Raw genomic sequence first — 20,875 nt, 5'->3', positions numbered from 1 at the left:
TGTATACAAATTGTAAATGAAGAATAATAAATTATAAGTTAAAATAACAACATAATATTACAAAATAGAGAAAAATAACTAGCATTAAAAGTAATAAAATAATAGTTTAAGTTTTTAAATAATTTATTAAAAATCTTAATTTTTAATGTATTTCTAATCATTTAGAAGTTAAAACTAACAAAAAATAAGATTTAATATGGAAATGTTTATCCAGACCAGATCATTCATTATATGTGCAAAATTTGGTTATTTGAAGGTTTATTTGTCCTCGTATTTATAAGATTACTTCTTAATTTAATATTTTAAAACACAAATAGAAATCTTAGCTAAACTTTTTAAAATAAATTTAAAGAAAAATTATTAATTATGTTGAATAACATTAAGAATTCTATTTTTAAAGAATAATTAATTAATTTATTATTTATTTAATATCTTAACTATTTTTGTTTTCTAATTTATTTTAAATATATTTAAAATAGAATATCTTTTAAAACACAAATTAAATTAAAGAAAAAATTTAATATTATTTAAATTACAAACAAGATACTGTAATTATAATTTATATAATATAACTTGTTAATAAAGAGTACTTAAAAATAAAGAGCTTGCTTTGTTGAATAAAAAACAGTTTATGATTAAATATATATTTCTTGATTATAAATTTAGTTAATTTTTAAAGAAGGTTTAGTTAATACTTTTAAAGTTTGATAAAGTAAAAGTGTTAAAATAATATTATTTATTTTAATATATATAGACCTACACAGTTATCTACTCTTTACACATAAAATATTATTTAATAAACTTAATATTTTGAAAAATTATTTTTACACAGAGGTTTAATATAGGGATGAAAAAGATAAAGTTTTTTTTGTTGATTTATTAAAAAATTATTAAGTATCATATCACACTTTAATTTTTTAATATTATTCTTTATTTCCTGAAGATTGATTGACTGGATTGTTGTGATTTGGTTGAAAATCATAGCCTTGCTAATGTTAGTATTATTATTGTCTATAAGGAGAGATTCCTCTTTAAGGAGTTTATCTCCTTTCTTATTGACTAGAATTACGAGGAGTTGTGGTCACTATAAAACTGTTATTTGATTTGAATCTGCTTTCTGCCAAATAGGAATTGTTTCTAAATCCTTCTTCAGATTACTAGTTTTCGTCATCAAATATAGATTTCTGCATCTATGTGTTATTACTTCTTTAAGACAAATTGTTTTCAAAATTTTCGTTCATCTACTAATTTGTAAATGTATTTTGTACAAATACTCCTCTTTTAGATGATGATGTATCGTTTAGTTTTGGTAAATTGTATTTGCTGAATTGAAGCGATTTATATGGAGTTCCTTAATTATTTTGTTATGAAGGTTAAGCCACTACCATAGGGACTACACCACCTCCTCTCTAAGAGTTTCTTGTACTTCTAGAACTTAAAAGAGGAGGATCTATCTCTTTTACTTTTGGAATGTGTCGTTCTCCTCCAAATGTAACAGGATTTTCACTTTAATTGTCACCATCTTGATATAGATGTAAACTGTGCATTTGTTACTTTTTTTAGCTAGTTTTTATAGGAGTATGCTCATTTGCTTGTTATTTTGATTATTCAGGTGGAGTAAATGTAGCACTGTTATTTTCAAAAATTGAATTATTGTTTTAATCGAGACTTTTACTGTTGTTATATGAATTTTTATTTAAAGCATTATTAGTATGTAAAGAAACATTATTTTAATTTTCATGCTATTTAGATAATTTCTAATTATTTTCATTTTAGCTTTTTTGATTTGGAGGCTAATTATTATTATTTTAATGCTAATCTGTGCTATTTGAATGATGAAACTTCTAATGATTTTCATTATTTTGTTGAGATTTTTACTAATGATCTAGCTACTTCTTTTAAATTTCACCATTTTGTTGCTTATAATTTTAATTATCATTGTGAGGGGATTAAATTTATTTAATATCATTTTACTTATTGTCACTTTAATGATTACCTTGTCTGTTTTAGCTTTAATTGTGATAATTCAAGTTATCATTTTACTAATTTTATTTGTTATAGTTTTGACTATTGTTGTTGTTACTATTATATTATTAACCCTTATAATTGTATGGTAAATTAGATTTTTCAGGATATTTGTTAGAATTATTATTGTTAGAGGTATTCATAATATCAACAGTGTTACTTTTACTATTGATTTCTGGATTGTTTCTGTTGTTTTCATAGCTTTTATACTATTAATGGTGATAGTGATGGTTTTATTGGTAAGGGGGAGAATTTGCTCTTTTATCTGAATTTATTGACTAAATCTAGTTATTATTTGTTTCGTTGTATCTTGTAATTGTTGTATCTGGATAATAATTTGTATTATTCTCAGTGTAAAAGTCCCTAGATTAAGATAAATTATTGGGATAATAAGAGGTTTGCTACTTTTAAATATTATTTTACTACCCATTTTTATTATTGAACTCATTTAATAGTTGAGGTGAGGATGGATTTGTAGCATTTATATGAGTATTCTGTTTATCATTTATCTATGAGTATGTTGTGTTCATAGAACGAAGATTATTTTTAGATTAATCAGTTGACCTAATTCTTGACCCAGATTTATTTTTGTAAGCTTAATAATCATTATAGCCATTATTTTAAATACTGTTTTGTTATCTAGGCTATGAATAACTATATGAAGAAATGTTAGCATTATGGTTAGAAACATAAGATTTCGAATTCACCTATGCAGAACAGTTGCATTTAGATGGATCTTTTAAGCAAGTACAGCAAAATTTAGTACCACAAACGCATCTCAATTGATCTAGACAGTCTTCATTACGATGAACGATTTTGCATTTTGGACATTCTTTATTCATTTTTTGTTTGTTTTGAGCAGCTATTTCTTCAATTTATTTTGGCTAAATTAAAAGATGAAGTGATTAATGAGTAAACTCCAAATAATATTAATAATTACATTTAACATTAAGACTTGTTCACAATCTAAACCATTATGACGAATTCTGTAGCAAATTAAACATATTTCCTAGCTACAAAAAATACATTTAGCAAATTTTTCTTTTGGTTTTCCATAAAGCATCTTTTATCTACAGTTGTTATTTGGACATTTAATTATCTATTTTATTTAATTTAATTAATTAAGTTGAAGTTAGCGAAACCATCAATAAAGATATATAAAAAATATGTTGCTAAATAATTAATTAAATCTGATTTTGAGGTAATCACACATTTACAGTTTAGTATTAGATTTCAATTTTAAAACAAATATTGGGGAAATTGGAAAAATAAAATCTTGAAAAATAAAGTTGTTTACTCTTCCTTGATTTGTATGATATTTTTCATAGCTGTCTTGATAGAGTTAAAAATTACGTTTATCTAATAAGCAACCCATTTAATCCATATTTGGAATATTAATGCAGTCATTTTCTAAACATTTTATGGGAAATATTTCTTACTCTAATAATGCTGATGCTTCCTTTTTAAAACAATTCACATGATAAGAATGCTCGCAAACAAGTTGCAAAATATCACTTTAATGAATTTTGTTTTAACACTTACAGCATGTTTAAGGCTCTATTTATTCATATTATTAATAAGGTTATTGATGCTAATTTTATTCATGTTGATCAATCTAATTTTGTTTGGTTTGCTCATACTACTTTTAAATCTGCTCTTAAATATGATTGTGCTATTATTCCTTTTCTTTTTAATTAGAATGGGTTTATTATTGATGCTGATTTTCTATTTAACTGTTATGCTTTTCCTTTTAAAAACCATTTGGTTCAAAGCTATTTTCTAAATCTTTATGCGCTTTCCTTTCCCTCATGAATGATGGTGAAAAATGACCACTATTTCTAGAGCTCAAAGTATTTTGTCTTTATTTCTTGGCTTGAAACGAGTGATTGAAATTGTCATGACCTTCTGTCTATTCAGTATTCCAATCTTTATCCTAACATGATTATGATTTTTTTTTTTTTAAATATAAAGCAACTATTTTATGATTTAATTACAGTGTCATCTTTTGGGAGGTCGATGTATTTTTACAAGAATTGATAGCAAGTTTTATCAGTATCTACTTCCTGCAAGTAATCATAATATATAGAAAGTTTCCAAAATTGATCGTCTTGCTTGTTAAGCTATTTTTATTTATCATTCACTTTAACAATCAACTCATTTAAATACTCTAAACATTGAGACATTGATTTGTGATTTTTCTACTCCTTTTTTAAAGCGAGTCCTAAAAAAAATGAATCAGCTGGGTCATTTATTTATTCTTTCAACTAAAGGAGAATCTTTTGGTCCCTTTTTTAAGGCTTCATTATTTTTTATAAATACACTAAATTATTGTCTATGGGATACTTACTATATTTTGATATTCACTAAAGAGTACCCTACACGTTATATAATTATCTTAATCTAACAAAAATTAATATATAATACAATATAAATAATCAATAAATTAATTACTGTCCAATTAGCAATATTCTTTGATCGTAGATTTCCTTGATATTAAAATCAAGGTTATGAAAATTAAAATTTACCATTAATTTATCCAATTAATTTATTAAATTAGTTAATAATCATTAATCATCAATAAATCAAAATAAGATTATTTTTATTGAGATATAAGTAAATCCATTCATTCACTCATCTTTCAATATCATTTAATAAATAGTTGAATATCTTTAGTAATATCTATTTATAGATGATATAAATAGGCTTAATATCTTTTTTTTGTATTTTCTTAATTTAATCTTTGATATGTAAATTAGGTTTTTAATATCCGCTCATTAATTAATTGAACTAATAAAAACACAAATAAATTAAAAACTTTGAATAAAAAAAATACTATTATGTTTTTAATTTAATGCATTCAATAAAAGATTAATTTAAATAATTATTATCCTGTTCTGAAAATATTTAAATTATAATCAAAATAAATCCTCTCTCTTTTTTTTTTGAGATAACTTAGAATATTTTTGGATTCAAAAGTTGGGATTTTTTAATTAAATCCTTTATTTACTTTAAAATTTTAATAAAATTCTACTTAAGTTGATTTAATTAAAAGTAAATGAACCTTAAAGCTTTTCAAGCTTTTCAAGAAAAGTAATATCAGAAATTTAATTGCTTGAATATTAAAAAAAATTCAGAAATTAAAATTTCAGTTTGTTTTTTTCATGAAAGTAATTGTAAAATAATAAATTTAACGATCAATTTATTTAATATTAAAATATGTAAACAACCTTTTATTAAAATACTTATATTCCTGATTTTTAATTATTATAGAAGCATTTATTCAAAAATCAATAAAAATTAAGAATATAAAAATATTAATTTATGTTTATGATAATAATTTAATTTAAACAAAAATAAATTTAACAATGAAAAATTTAGAGTTTAAAGCATTTAAAGAATATCTTTTCTCAATTTTTTTGTTCTTGATTATTGATTTATTATTTTTATTTTTAAAAAAATTTGTTTTTTTAAGTTTTATTATGCGGCTGAGAATTTTCTTAGTATTGAACATTTGCTGTATTTGTAATTTGAGAAACGATTGATTATTCTTGTTAATGGTAAGCTTATCCTATTTGCTAATTATAATACTCTTAGTTTTATTACAATTATTATTGTTAATAAAGCTTTCCTTTTAGTTGTAAATCTTTTAATGCTCTCTACTAATTTTATATGCTCAATTCATGTTCTTGTTTTATACCTTCATAATTAATTAGCTTTTTTCTGTTAACGTTTGAGAGTATTTTCTTACGAGTTTGATAATCTTGAACAATTTTAGGTTCGTTTAAATCAGTAAATTAAGGTAGTTGAGTTGCATAATTATTTGTGTAAGAAATAAAGTTAGTATTATTTTTTAAATAATCTTATTCCATAGCACTCATGTCTTAGTTAGGAACACTAATTGGTGCATTTACTTGCTCAGGAAATATTCTGCTTAAAAATTAGTTTTCTCTTAATCTGACTATGGATAAGTATATGCAATAAATGCAGTAGAAAATTATCAAGCTGTTAAAAATTACAACTATTCCAAAAACTCCGTTTAGTTATACAGAAGAGTTTTCTGACTGTCCAATCATTATAAACATTATTAATGTAATTATAATCATAATTGCCTGAACTAAAGTTGTTAGTATATTAAGTTCATTTTGACAGTAAGGTTAGTAATAAATAATTAATGAGGTGTAAACTATTTCACCAAAAAACATAAAAATAATGGGAACAAGAGGTTATTCATAAGCTACTACAATTAAAAAGCTATAGAATACTTTTTTTGCATTTTAAATTCCGTATAAACGAGCTGCAAAGAAGCTTTAGTCTTTCTTTACTAACTGAAAATAGGATTAAATCATTAAACTATCTTTTAAATTTTTCTTTGGAAGAAAAATCAACTAGTAGCCTATTATTGCAATCATTAGCAGGAAAAATATAATAGCGAATGTCAAGCCTACCTCTTAGAATGAATCGTTGCTAGAAGAATTAAATAAATGAAATTGCATGAAAATGCATAAACTTAATTCTTATACAGTGAAAGAAAATACATACGATGGAATAAAAAGTTAAAAATAACTTATTATTTTCCATTTTGTTTGATGCTAATCCTAAAGTGCTTATGGCATATCATCAGCTGAAGTCTTAAAATATCTACTGATAACCATTATTGCTGCAAAAACTAAATCAAGGATGATAATTGAAAAGCATGAAGTGAAGAAACTATAACTTTAATGAATCTGTTCAATTTTAGTAACATAGCGGCTCCTAATAGCTGTAGTTGATTAGTATAGCATTCTTTTCTAAGATTCATAGTGAGGATATCCAAAAGTTGCTCTGAGCAGTAAATTAAAGTTATAATACCTGAAATTTTATAACGTTCTATCAAGTCCTAATAAGTTGTGTCTTTTCAGCTTATATTAATATCAATCAATATCAAAAAATAAGTATTTATTCAATTTATTTACATATGAAAATTATCCTAAATATTGTGAATAATCTGAACCTATTTAGAAATATATTGAAGAGAAAGAGACTATCGACAAAAACGAAGAAAGTATGCTTTAGAGTATCAACTCAACGCCAGTAGCTACGTATTAAATTTATTCTGCATTTGATTCTAATTTTAATTAAACAAATTTTAAAAATTTTAAATTTGATAGTTTTTAAAAAGGATTTAAAAAAAGATAATTAAATATATTTAATTATTTTATAAAATAAATATAATAATAAACTTTTGCATAAGGTGCTTCCATAGTCTGAGTATCCATCGGAACATCTACACATTCCAACATTTTTATCAACAAAATAGCTATTCATATTCCTATTTTATGGGCATATAGAGCAAGCATTATCTGTAGTTCCAAAGCAATCTTGGCAAGTATAATGGCATTAAATTTTATATTAATTGCATTTATTAGCACTACTACAACTTAAACAATTACTAGGACACTAGACACATTGCTTCATTAAATTAGAATCAAAATAATATCCAATAGGACATTATTTAATGAGCAAATATTCACATTTTTAAGTATAAGTATTATATGCATACCCTTTATTGCATTGAGAACAAGTGTCTGAAGCAAAGCAAATGTCACAATTGTCTATACAGTTAACGCACTGCAAGCCATCAAACCACTACTTAGGACCGCACGTTATTATTGGAATGCATTACTAACCTAGAGCCAGTTAGTACCCATTAATGCAAACCTTACACCCATTTGGAGTATCTGAGTCACAAACTAAGCAATTATCATAACATTTGGCTGTTAATTTAAATAAAGTTTAACAAATTTTTTTAAGTTTAAAATTTTAAAATTAGAAATTATAATAAAAATTTATTTTAAAACTTAGATAAAAATATGACTTTTTTTTAAAAAAATTATTCATAATATAGAAGATTTTTTAAAAAATCTAAAATTAAAAAATAAGATATTCCTTATAACTAAATTAAGCAAGAAAAATTATCTAAATTGAAAGGAAAATTTAATTTTTTTAATTATTGATTGAGTAAATATAATACTGCAAGTTCTGTTGTCGTCATCATTGTATGTACCAGGAATGGTACATGTTGTTACACAAGGATTAGTTGGTGGTTTAGTATAATCATAATACATTCCTAAAGGGCACAATAAACAGTTACCCTGAGCATCACAAGAGTCGCAAAGGCACTTTTAACATGTGTAAATATTTGTTGCTGGTGACACAAGAACTAAATACTGGTTACTTTCACAATATTAAACACATTATTTTGGGGTTGTATTTAGCTCATAGTAAAAGTTATTGCAAGTAGTACAAGAGTATTGATCGACTCCAAAGCAAGTTTTGCATGATAAATGACAATTTAAGCATGATTAAACTGTTTAACCTGAGCTATTTACTGTTGTTTAAATTATTTAGTTAGTATCACAATTAGCAACACATTGCCCATATTTAAATTTTTAACCAGCTGGACAAGTTAAGCAATCATTATTTGTGCCTGCAGCACATGTATAACATGAATTATCGCATAAAGAGCACTAGAATAAATATTTATTTAAATAAAATCCAACTTGGCATGATGTAACACAGATAGAGTTCTACAAATAAAAACCATTATTACATGAACTGCAAATTTGAACAGTTTAACCTAAATAGTTAACTACAGTTAAAGTAAAGGGTGTGCCGCATGTTACAACGCACTATCCATATTTGAAAAATAAATTAGATGGGCAAGATAAACAATCATTGCTTGTGCCAGCACTACATGTCTAACAAGAAGTATGACATGCTGTACATATTGATCCATTCAAATAAAATCCATTACCACAAACAGACTAAAGCTATCTTTTATTAATTCTGTTAACCAATTAGTTCGTACTCTCAGTGCACTTTTGAAAGCAATATGATCTGTTCATTTTATATCCAGATGGGCAAAGAGAGCAGGACATAGGCAATTAATCTAAACAATAGCTGAAATCAGAATCACGTCTTAGTTCAAAAGTCAAATCTATATTTTCTAATTTGTAAATAAAATATTAATTAAAATATTTTTGACATTAAAATAATCTTAAATCTTATTTATAATAAATATTTTTTCATTAAAATAATTAATTAATTATTTGAAGTTTTTTATTTCTAAGTATTAAGTATGCATATTTTTAGCTAGAATTTGAGATGATTATCTATCTTTATTCTAAATATACGAATTTTAAAATATTTAAAATTTCTTTTTTATCTTTTAATTTACCACTTAGTTTAATTTTGTTTTAAATCTATCAATCAATTAATTAATTAATTATTATGCTTTTATGAAAAATGTATTTTAAAAAATAATAGCTAAATTTTACTAACTTATTATGAAATATATATTTTTTCATTAAAATTATTAAAAATGTTATTTATTTTTGTCTTCAAATATGCATTTTGATAAGTTTTAAATCTATTAATTAATGAGAATGTTGTTAAAAAAATGTAAATAATTAATTGGAAACCATATAATTATTTTTTTTCTCTCTCAATTTTTACAAAAAGTTTATTAATTGTGTGAAAAAGTTTATTTTAAGAATTATAAATAAATTAATTACTTTTTTGATTGAGAATTTAAAGCTCACCATTTTTATCTTCTTTGACCTAAACATATAAAATATCTATACTTGAATCTCCACATACTAGTATGTCATAATTTTATGGAATAATTTAAACTTTATCTGCATAGCGGTTCTTACTTGCACCTAAAAATTAAATACTTGATGTTAATTATTTATCATTTAATCATACAAAAATACTTTAAGATGTTTTATGAATTTATTAAAAGATGATATTTTCTTTAGTTTAATCCTATTGAGATATTCCATTATAAGACTATACATAAGTACTAGTTTCTCCATTTTGAAATATAAAATATTAATTATAATAAAAATAGCTGAAGTCTAATTTCTGATATTTAATTTCGAATTATTTGATTATTTCTAAACTATTAATCCTTAACACATACAATTTATAAATAGAAGTAGCAATTGCATATTCTGTATTTTCAATTCTATCAAAATAGTTTAATTCAGGTATTTAAACAGCTAAAATTTATGAAAAGCTATAAGGATCGACTAATATTAATTTTTAGTTGCTACTGACTAAAATGCTATTTGTATCTTCTAAATAATTCATTGTTTTTACATCAAAATGCACTAATTTATTTTTTATATTGGATTAAAATGAAATCGATTATCTCTCAACAAAATTTTATAAATTTACGCTTAAATTCATATATTAATTTATTAGAAGTATCCTGTAAGTTAAGATACTTGATTAAAGTATTAGAATTCACTTCAGAATTGTAACAGCTCAAAATTAAAATATTTTTATTTGGTACTAAAACAAATCCTGATATCTAGTAAACTTAAGATGAGAATGGTACTATTTATATTTTATAAATGAAAAAATTGAATTCCTTTTAATTTTACTTTCTTATTTTGAGCCATCATGACATTTCACGTGTAAAATACAAATTATTTATAAGGATACAGCTAAGGCTACAATTTTAGCTTAATTTAATAAACGCATATATTAGATGAATTTCTCCAAACTACTACTACTACAACTAATACTATTTCCTTTATTATTCTTGGCTATTAATTATTTTGTTTATCTAAAAAACTTATTATTAAACAAATAAACAAAAACAGGTAAATTTTTATGATTTCTAAATTTATTACAAGATATCATCTTAATTAAAGTTGTATCTAAAATTAATACAAGTAAAATACTTCAAATTCAAAATAAATAATTTATTGATTAATTGATTTATACCATTCAAAATAATTTCAAAAAATCTTTTGAAGATGATTTATTTATAATATAGACTTTTTATAAACATTTATGATTTTATCTGGTAAATTTTAATAATTATTATTGACTTAATTTTAAATCAAAAAAATATTTTTTTCTTAATCTAATTTATTAGATTTAAAATATTATTCAATATAAATTTTTTGATAATAATTTTTTTAGATTTTTTTTCTATTATTCAAGTAATATTTGAATCCAAAATTTGGTAAAACTAAAGTGAAATTGTAAAACATTTATAATTTTTATATACTTAAAAGGTGATGTTTGCCAAAAATTAGATATTAATATTTTAAAAACTTTTGTACTAAAAAGACTAAAATAAGAATATTTTCATAATAAACTACACTTAAAGTTTAAAAAAAGTTCTATTTTTAGTGTTGTAAAAATAAATAATTTAAGCATTCTTAAACATAGATAGTATAAAAAATTTTGCTATTTCTTTGCTCTATAAACAAATTATTTTGATTTCATTTTAAATGCTAGCTTCAGTTTAAATATTTACTCTTAAAAATTGAAAGATAAATTTATTTTTAGTTATTTTTTTTAATTTCAATATATTTTCAATGTAAAATATTGAATACATAATCTTTTATTTAGATTCTCAACTATTATTTAGAAAGTAACTAATGTTAAGGAGAAATATATTTTAAAAAAATTATTTTAGTCATTCCTTAAATTAGAGTAAATTTTACTATCGAAAATAATCAAAAGAATATAGTATAAACAACTTTCTTTAAATAAAATGTTAAAAAATTGAATGATGATTTTATTTTTATTGTTTATTGATTAAAAAATAAGAAAGATTGAAAATTAAGAATTTATACAAACTCATAGTATTTTGATATTATTTAGATTGAGCGAAAATGATTTACTTCATATTACATTAATATAAAAATTTTGATAGTTTTCAAAATATTTAAAAAACTAATTTAATTTAATTAATTTGTTTTTTTTAAATGAGAACAAATATTAACTTTAAAAATATAAGGAATAAATAAAAATATATCATAATTTGCTATTACATTAGATTTAACTAACATAATTTATTTTTTATTATTTAATAAATAAATAAATTTATAGTAGGAAAAGTGGTACTATGGGTGGAAAATTGATTAATTTTTTATGCTCTTATAATGTAATAACTGATGGCTTCATTATAAAATATCAGGATTTAGTATTTTGATGTTGTCTGTTTCTAAAATCTACTTTACTTCTTACATGTTTTTAAATTATTAGGCAATTAGTTCTTTTACTATTTTGCTAACAGTTGATCTGTGTTTGTTATAATTTTTCTTTAGCACATAAAATCTTTACTGTTAATTAAAGTCGCCATCTTTGATCCAGAAGTTTTAGTTTTTATAGGTATAAACATAGAAATTTTTTAAATCTCTGTTTTGGCTCATGTGACTAAGGCGTTAGGAAACTTTGATTTCTAACTCTTCTCTAATATAAGATGGTAAATTAACTCTTCCAATAGACTAATAACGTTTTCCATAGTTAGTCACTATTTTAGGTAGAGAGAAATATTATTGTTTTTTTTGTTGCTTCAGTATTTCGCTTCTCATAGCATGTTCATCTTGCTTTGATTTAGGGAAAGATTATAAATCTAAATCGTCATCACTATCACTTTTATAGGTTTAGTTGTCGTTAATTTATTAATTTGCAATTCTAACTTTTACTCCAATTTCCCCTGTTAAATTATTTTTGTTTAAATTATAATAAGATCTATTAGATTAAGAAAATTAAATAAACTAATACTAAAAATTTATTTAATAAGAACTATAAATAGAAAATTATGAATAATATTAAAAATTATAAGGATGGATTGGCTCATTAAAAGAAAATATCCTTACATTTTTTAGTATTAAAAAAGAACATTTTGAAGATTTTAATTACCTGCTATTCTCAGTGGTGAATCAGCTAATTCTTTATCGTTATTCATACTTTTTTGATGGAAAAAATCGGCAAGATCAACTTCACCCAATAACATGAGTACCTTTCCAATTAAGTCATAAGCCTCTATTTCAACATCATCATTTTTTAATTTCCATGAAAGTCTCAACATTTTTTTGAGATAGACAAGAGCTTTTTCGTTCTAGCCTGACTAAGAAAGGATTTCTGAAACTTTTTTATATAGCTGCAATTTAATTTAATATTTTGAAGTGATTGTGCTTATAAGCCTAGCATGGTGAAGAAGTTACACAGATTTATTAAAATCTCCAATGTCTCTACAAATATCAGCATACAGACAATAATTTTTAATTAGAAATTCAGAATTTCCAAATGATTTCTCACTTAATTCTATGATTGAATTCATTATGTTGAATAAATTATCTTTCTTAATATCTCCTTGAATCTCAGATAACAACATTTTATATTCTAAATGGAGTGCATCCATTTATCTGAGGCGTGTTTATTGTTTCTAAAAATCTAGTTTATCTCTTCTTTAAATAGCTGTCCTTGAAGCTATTTCTTTATCATTTATAGAATCCGTTTGAATTTAATTAGCAAAAATGCTATCTTCTTCGAAGACTAATGAGTCATCTTTAGCTTTTGCTCGATTATCCGATTCAGTATGCTAGTGAGTTTAGTTATTGTTATACATGTTTATCATTTTTTGGAGCTCACTTTCAAAATTAATAATCTTTTGTTCAGTTACCATTTTGCTATTATTAGCATAAAGTCTTGATGAATTAAGAGATTTAGCTATACTAGATGAAAGGTAGGAGTTGTTTATCGCATTCTTAGTCAATTTTGAATTTTGATATTCATTCAACATAATACTAAAATCCTGCTTACTATTATTCTACGATACGTTTAGAGTACTAGCATTACTAATATTTATCTATGAATAATTTTTATTTTTTAGCAACTATACACTTTGTTTATTTTTAGCATTTTGTTGTTGATTACTCAATTAGCTATTATTGAGATATTGGAACTAATCATGGATATTTTGAGTACTTAAGCTTTTTTTCTTTAATTTTCTAGCATAGCTTTCGCTATGGATTATAGAATTATTTGTAAAAATAGAATTGTCAACTGATGATTTTTTACTTTTTGTAGATAATGGTAGAGTATTATTTGTAGGTAGAATCGAAGGAAGAAACCCTGGTTAATCAATCTTGTTATAACTATTAATAGGGGAATTATCCATACTCAACATTCTGTATTTTTTTAACTAATTTAACGCCTGCATTTAAGGATTAATTTTGCTCAAAGAGGCTAGCCTTGGTTAACTTTTGTTTCTTAGAAATGACATTTATAAATTATTACTTATAATTTTTGATTAATTGATTGAATAATTGCTAATTATACAAAAAAAAGTAAATTTTATATTTATTTTACCAATTAGTTTTCAAACGCATTTATTCTTAATTTATTTACTGGGATATTCAGTAATCCAAACTTCATAACTCACAAGATAAATATAATAAAAATACTAAATTAATTCATTACTGTAAAAATAATGTATGGTTATGAGATTTTTCTAATCCACATAAAATTCTTAAATACTTAAAAAGATTTAGCTTAAAATTCATTCAATCAAATAATCACAGAAAAAATTTTTTAATTTCTAATTAAAATTCTCGCAATTAACAAGCATAAAAAAAAAAAAAAAATACATAAATAAAAATAATAATATAATTAACTTTATATATAAAAATTTACAGCAAAATTCCTAAATAAAAAATAGTAATAATAAGGATTTTATTATAATTAACTGCTTTTAACGAACTGAATAAACTAGATTTGCTTGATGAAATAAATTTTAATATAATTATTGTCATCACTCTTTCTCATCAATGTAATATTTGAAAGTCAATTTTTCTATTTTTTAGCCTCTCATAAATGTATTAGATGTCATTCATCAAAGATTAACTATATAAAATTAATTAATTTGTTTATTTTTTTGTTTATAAAATAAAGATAATCAAATAAATAATTAACTTACTCTATTTTTAATACTAGCTTAATCAATTTAGAATTGAAGTCTTCAAAAGTATTTAAAAGATTTTAAACCCTCTCTGGTTCAATATATACCCCACTATTGTTGATAAGGAAATATAATTGGCAAAATTAAAACAATTTATTAAATTACCTTATATTAATTGATAATTCAAAAAGTTAATTATTTTATGACAAGAAATTTGATAAATAATCGAGATCTTTGTTGAGGAATTGACTTTATCTATTATTTATTTATTTAATAAATCAATAATTATCTGAATTAGATATTTAATAAATATATATATTTATTACTCCATGACAACTTTTAAGAATCTTAAAGATGTTATGTTTTATGATTTTATTTGCAAATTTTTCATTGGACTTGTTAAAAATTCATTCTCCCTTTTAATAATTAGTTAAAAATATATTGTAAAAGTATTTAAATATTCTTTTAAAAATACCCTAAATCCAAATGAAGAGTTTCAATTTATGTCAATATACATAGATTTTCTACTAAGCAAGAAAAAGGGAATTCAGTTAAATATGTGTTCCTTTTTTTATTTATTGTTTTGAATAAATTTTTTAATTAGTTAAAATTTATAATTTACCTAAGATTTAAGTTTATTTTTTTCAACTTTTTAATTTCTGAAAGAGCTTAGCTTATCTTTTAAATGCTTGTTCGATTTAATCTATTATTTCTTAAAAATTAAATAATATTTAAAGTAATGTTTCTAGTTGAAACTAAAATGTTTGTTAATTTCATTTTTCAAAAATTTTTTTTTTTAAATTATAAAAACTTAGATAATTAATTCTAAAAGCAATACTTTTTTTAATAAAACAATTTTATTAATTAACATTAAAAAATAAGAATACTTACTCAAAATTTTTATGAGGAGTTAAAAAAGTATTTATAAATAAAAATAGGTAAGTTTAGAAATATCTACCTGAAATCTAAATCTATGATTGTTAACTTTTCAAGTTTGTTTAACTATGAACTAAAATAATCCAATCCTTCAGTTTATATTTCACAATCACTATTTATATTTTAAAAAATAAATAAATATTAGCTAAAAATAAATAAATAACCTTAATAATAAACTTAAATCTTCCAACTTTTTAAGTTCACAAAGTCCATTTGTAATTGAAATAAAACCATCATTTGTAATCTTATTTCCACTTTTAATTAAATAGATTTTATAATTTATTTTTTTAATTTTATATTACAACAAATCTAGGACTATTTTGTTTAATTGAGATTCCTTTAAGCATTCTTATATATTATGACTTAATTCTGATTTAAATATTGATCCATAGCTATATTTTATTATTTTATTTTTGAGTGCAAAGAATTAATAAAATTAAAAATATTTTACTGAGCTTTTAAAGTAAATTATTGTAAGAGTTTATTTTTTTAAATAACTTATAAAATTTCTATTAGACCATCTTATCCAATATTAGTGGAGCTATTATATATTATTTTTCTCAAATTAAATTTAATTTTTTAATGATTAAATTACTTCATATCCAAAGATAATTGTTGCAAATTCTAAAGTGTGCACAAAGAGTGAGATAAACTTTAGATTCCTTCTATCGAAAAGCTATTTGCTCTTTAAATCATTTTTAGAAAAATTATTTATACATAAAATCTTTTAAATAATTACCCTAAAAAGAGTATGAGATCTTTAATATTTTGTAATTTCTCAATAGATTTTGAAAGTGTAACTAATCCTGAATTTCCAATGCTTCCATGGCTGTTAAAAAATATTAAATAAATTTATTAATTTAACATTTAATAAAATTACTCTATCCTTAAGAAAAGTCTATTTAAGTTTATTAGTTCCTCTATTCCTTGGCAAAATGAAGCTACTCCATTTTCCTTTAACTAAAAGAACCTATTAGTTTATTAATACTTTAATAATTAAAAATTATTTTTATAAATACTCTATGTCAATTCCTAAATTGTTAAGATTTTTAAAGTTTTTGAGAGACTAAGCAATTTTATTTATTCCTTCAATTTTAATTCCACAGTTTCTATAATAAAAATATAATTAAATTAGCATCTTTAAACAATCAAAATATATATCTACCCTAAAATCAGCTCTAGACCTTTTAGACTTTAAAGATGCTCTAAATTTTGAGATAATAAACTAATACCATTTTATTCTATGTTAGGTAAACTTTTATTTTAAAAAATGATTTAACAATAATTTTTTCCATTTTTAAATTATATACTTCAAATAGATACTAGTAAGATCTTTAAGATTTCTAAAAGATTAGATCATGTTTATGATTTAAGATTCACTTAAATTTTTTTACCTAACAAAACGTGATTGTTAATTTTTAATTGAGTTAAAAGATAAATAAATTTACTTAGTGAATATGAGTATCCTTCTATCATTTTCACTTGAATTTGGTAAGTTGACAGAATCGTTTTATATCTTTAAGAGCTATTCTACAGATTCATAGTTTATAGACTCATAGCTAAATTAAAGAGTTTAATAAAATTATTAAACTATAAATTAAAATATCTACTTTATGTAAAGGTGAACTTATTTTTTGATCGCTGAATCTTCTTTGAAAGTAGAAGCAAAGCTAGGTATAAAGTCAAAGTTTATGTTAAATGACCTTTGTTGAGAGAAAAAAATAATTTTTATAAAGTTAGAATTAATTTTATATTTAATTACGTTAAATCAAGAACAATAGCCTGATATTTTTATAGCTAATTTAATTATAGAGCAAGTCTTTCTAGACTATCAGAATTTATATTGTCTTTGCTAGAAAGAAGGAGGCATTGTAGATCAAATATAAAAACTCCGTTTGAGATATTGTTGTGATGTTAAAGCGATTTAAGCTTCTCTTCATATTTGATTTTCCTAAGATCTGAGTATATTGTGAAGCTTCTTTTGTCTTCAATATGTGAACTAAATCGAATTAAACAAACTCTAAAAATAATTTATTTTATTATTAATTTACCAAACAGAATATCTAGCATCATTTATCTTCAATTTAGAAAAGTTGTATATAAGGTCTGCTTACAATTCGTCAATTCTTTTAATTATTAGTATTATAATTATTTAAAGGAATATTTTTAATTATTAAACTATTTTGTTTAAGCCACTCAAAAAATTTTTTACGATTTATTACATTTAATTAAATTGAAATTACTAAAAGCAAATTTGAGAAAAAATGAGTTAAAAAAAAAGGAGGGAAATATGTAAATTTATTAATTTGAATATTTACTATATATCTAAATGGAAAGATTGGTGTTTGTCAATCATTTCCTTATATTTTTCCAACGGGTGAGATCCTCTGTAAAGTAGTACATAAACACTCTCATTTTCAATAAGGGATTTCTTTGATAAAATGTTTTCTGTTTGGTAATGGTCACTCCTAATTAGCAAATTATTACATTTTAATTCAGTATTAATTATGAACAAATAATTACCAGACGATTTTAGTTTCTTTAACATTTAAGTACTCTTTAAAGCTATTAAGAGATTCATATGCCTCTTATAAAAGTATATTGTTTTTGCTATTTACATTTATATAAAAAATGTAAAGATTATTGAATTGATTTTAGTTTACCTAAATATTATTTCTAGATTTTATAGTTTGAATCTTTTGCTAATGTAAGTTGTCAGTTTTTAAGAGCCAGCCTTTGTGATTTCATTTTAGCTAATATCATTATAAAAAAGTATTACTAAATATTTAAATAACTAAATACTCTAATTACCTAAAATCGAAACTAACATCAATAAGCTACTCACATTTTGTAAGTGTTTCAAAGCTCTTGCTTATCATATGATCAATTGATTAGTCATTTAACTAATTTTACCTTTTTAAAATTTAATCAAAAACTTTTAATCAATAAAAACAAAGTATTTTTTTATTTAAAATTTATTTTTATTGATTTTTAATTAATTAAAACAATAAATTAAATATTTAATAAAACAAATTAAAAGAAACAAATGCAATATATTTTAGATTACTTTAAATCAAACTAAATTCTTTTGAGATTATTGCATTTATATTAACCAAGGAGAGTGATATAATGCTAAAATAAATCTGGTTATTTAGAAATCAAATATTTCAGATACTTAATCCTATCTTTGAATTTTTGATTAATGTTGTTAAATAAGAAGGCATCTTTGATGTCTAAAAAGACAAATTCAGAAGGTATCTATGGAATAGATATCAAAGGATGTACGTTAGCTCCTTTTTTAAATTATTCGTCATAGTATTTGAGAAGGTCTTACATTTTCAAATATAAGATAGAATCTTCTGTAATAAGGAGATCAATAAAAATGTTCAAAGTAAAAGTAACTTATATGCAAGCTAGTATGAATATAGCTAAATTTGGTATGTAAGTTTCATCAACAGACAACCAAGTTTGTGTCATCTAGTTGTTAATAATTTCAATAATGATAAAAGGAACACTTTAAAACAAGAATTAAATAGACTCTGAAATCATAATAAACCTTCTCATTTATTAGCTTGTAAAGACATCCATAAAAGTTTAAGGCTAAAGTACTTCAAGTAATTGAGACTCATTAAAGGTAGAATTGCTGGGTTAAGTATTCCTCTTGTCACTTCTGTTTACTGAAGTTTCTATATCCATCTATAGCCATATTCTATCGTCTATGACTTCATCCTAGTCATTAAGTTTAGTTTTATAGTGGCCTGTCTCAATTTATATTTCATTTCCCTATGAGTTAAGTCTCTAGCGAAAAACATTGAAAAAGTGAGGAGTTATTGTCAAATTCTTGCAATATTTGGATGAAATAAGAATGTTTAGTATCCTTAGCTGACTACCCAGCGAATAAACTATTCCATGAGGAAGATACCTTAATACTGAAAATATTTCACCTAAGCATTCAGCAAAATAAGATTTTATTTATAATTTAACAACTTTTTACAAACTCATATTCTAAGAGTAAACCAACTCCTTTTAAAGTTAAGATAAGTGATACTAAGAACCAAACTTATGTTATTTATCTAGCTCAGCAGATTTATGAAATATCTTAGACCAAAAAATTGCCTAAATTAAAGGGTTGATTCCAATGATGGCGTAGAGCATATAGTTTATAAATTATTCACATTTCTAAGCATTGACAATATAATCGATGCTACCCAAAAGGTCTAAAAAGCTCAATGTAAGCTTGATGGCTATCCCAAACGAGAGTGATTTCTGGATTTTTGAAGTTTAAGACTACTCTATCTAGAATTCTTACATACCTAAAAAATGAACTAACTAACAAACTAACTTACTTACTTATTAATAAATTAATTTTTAAATTTCCTCTTATTTTGTTTCTAATTAATTTAATAATAACGCAAAGAAAAATCCTACTTCTACTAATTAATTAATTAATAATTTATTCACAAAAGTGGTTTTGTTTGTTGTATTGTTCTGATAATTTAAAATTTATAAAATTTGATCTCAAAGTATATAGCAGTTTGTTCCTAAATAAAATTAAACTGCAGTTTGAGATAATAAAAAATATTTGATTTTAATAACTTACTTTATTATCTTTTATTAATCCATAATAATTACTAATTTTGTGGTAAAATTTGTTACTTAAAAAACCATAAATTTAAATTAACATAAATTCCTAAATTATATGTTTGGTTTTAATTTTTTTCCATATAATATAATACATTTAATTCATGTTAAAAACACAATCCATAAATATTTTCATAAATTTCTAAATAAAAACATTTCTCAATATTTAATTTTTTTATATTGATAGATACATATATTTTTAAAATAAAATGTCATAGTTCTAAAATTTGAAAATTTTATAATTGCTTACCTAAAATGATTGATAAAATAAAAATAAATAATTATCTATATTTAATATGGAGATTGGATATTTGAAAAATTCGATATATCGACACAACTATAGTAAAAAAGTAATTTATTAAGTGAATAAAGTGGCTAATAATATTATTAAAAATTATATTTTTATTATCCTTTATTTAGATATCTAATTTAAATTAATATATATGATATCGAATAAATTATTTTATTTAAAGTATTCTTCCTACTTGATTTAAAAAAGTAATAAATGTATAATTCATTAAT

The 20,875-nt window shown here is 22.5% G+C and overlaps 4 protein-coding genes across 4 annotated transcripts; all 4 read right to left on the bottom strand. All coding sequences in view use genetic code 6, as the record gives it.

Moving 5' to 3' along the window:
- Positions 1-902: 902 nt before the first annotated feature.
- On the bottom strand, positions 903-4,328 carry TTHERM_00242000 (Ibr domain protein; the record flags this gene model as incomplete). Its single annotated transcript, XM_001024924.1, has 4 exons — positions 903-2,909; positions 2,966-3,124; positions 3,323-3,958; positions 4,020-4,328. The coding sequence occupies 4 exons, from the start codon at positions 4,326-4,328 to the stop codon at positions 903-905; spliced, it is 3,111 nt and encodes a 1,036-aa protein (XP_001024924.1).
- Positions 4,329-5,432: 1,104 nt separating this feature from the next.
- On the bottom strand, positions 5,433-10,716 carry TTHERM_00241990 (surface protein; the record flags this gene model as incomplete). The annotated part of the gene is made up of 8 exons (XM_001024923.2): positions 5,433-6,923; positions 6,978-7,129; positions 7,245-7,778; positions 8,036-9,010; positions 9,579-9,725; positions 9,780-10,178; positions 10,246-10,407; positions 10,455-10,716. 8 exons carry the CDS (start codon positions 10,714-10,716, stop codon positions 5,433-5,435), a joined length of 4,122 nt encoding a protein of 1,373 aa, XP_001024923.2.
- Positions 10,717-11,990: 1,274 nt separating this feature from the next.
- TTHERM_00241989 (hypothetical protein) lies at positions 11,991-14,101 on the bottom strand (the record flags this gene model as incomplete). The annotated part of the gene is made up of 2 exons (XM_001470986.1): positions 11,991-12,529; positions 12,736-14,101. 2 exons carry the CDS (start codon positions 14,099-14,101, stop codon positions 11,991-11,993), a joined length of 1,905 nt encoding a protein of 634 aa, XP_001471036.1.
- A 541-nt stretch (positions 14,102-14,642) lies between these two features.
- On the bottom strand, positions 14,643-19,714 carry TTHERM_00241980 (hypothetical protein; the record flags this gene model as incomplete). The annotated part of the gene is made up of 25 exons (XM_001024922.3): positions 14,643-14,721; positions 14,795-14,887; positions 14,942-15,031; positions 15,103-15,192; positions 15,252-15,341; positions 15,399-15,488; positions 15,735-15,824; positions 15,877-15,966; positions 16,015-16,104; positions 16,164-16,253; positions 16,308-16,397; positions 16,452-16,541; positions 16,593-16,682; positions 16,732-16,821; positions 16,878-16,967; positions 17,023-17,106; positions 17,161-17,271; positions 17,323-17,415; positions 17,475-17,711; positions 17,764-17,838; positions 18,031-18,180; positions 18,236-18,322; positions 18,376-18,465; positions 18,524-18,625; positions 18,780-19,714. 25 exons carry the CDS (start codon positions 19,712-19,714, stop codon positions 14,643-14,645), a joined length of 3,306 nt encoding a protein of 1,101 aa, XP_001024922.3.
- Positions 19,715-20,875: the final 1,161 nt, after the last annotated feature.

Source organism: Tetrahymena thermophila, assembly GCF_000189635.1.
Source record: "Tetrahymena thermophila SB210 genomic scaffold scf_8254373, whole genome shotgun sequence".
Taxonomy (NCBI): domain Eukaryota; phylum Ciliophora; class Oligohymenophorea; order Hymenostomatida; family Tetrahymenidae; genus Tetrahymena; species Tetrahymena thermophila.
This window is presented reverse-complemented; position numbering and strand designations above follow the sequence as displayed.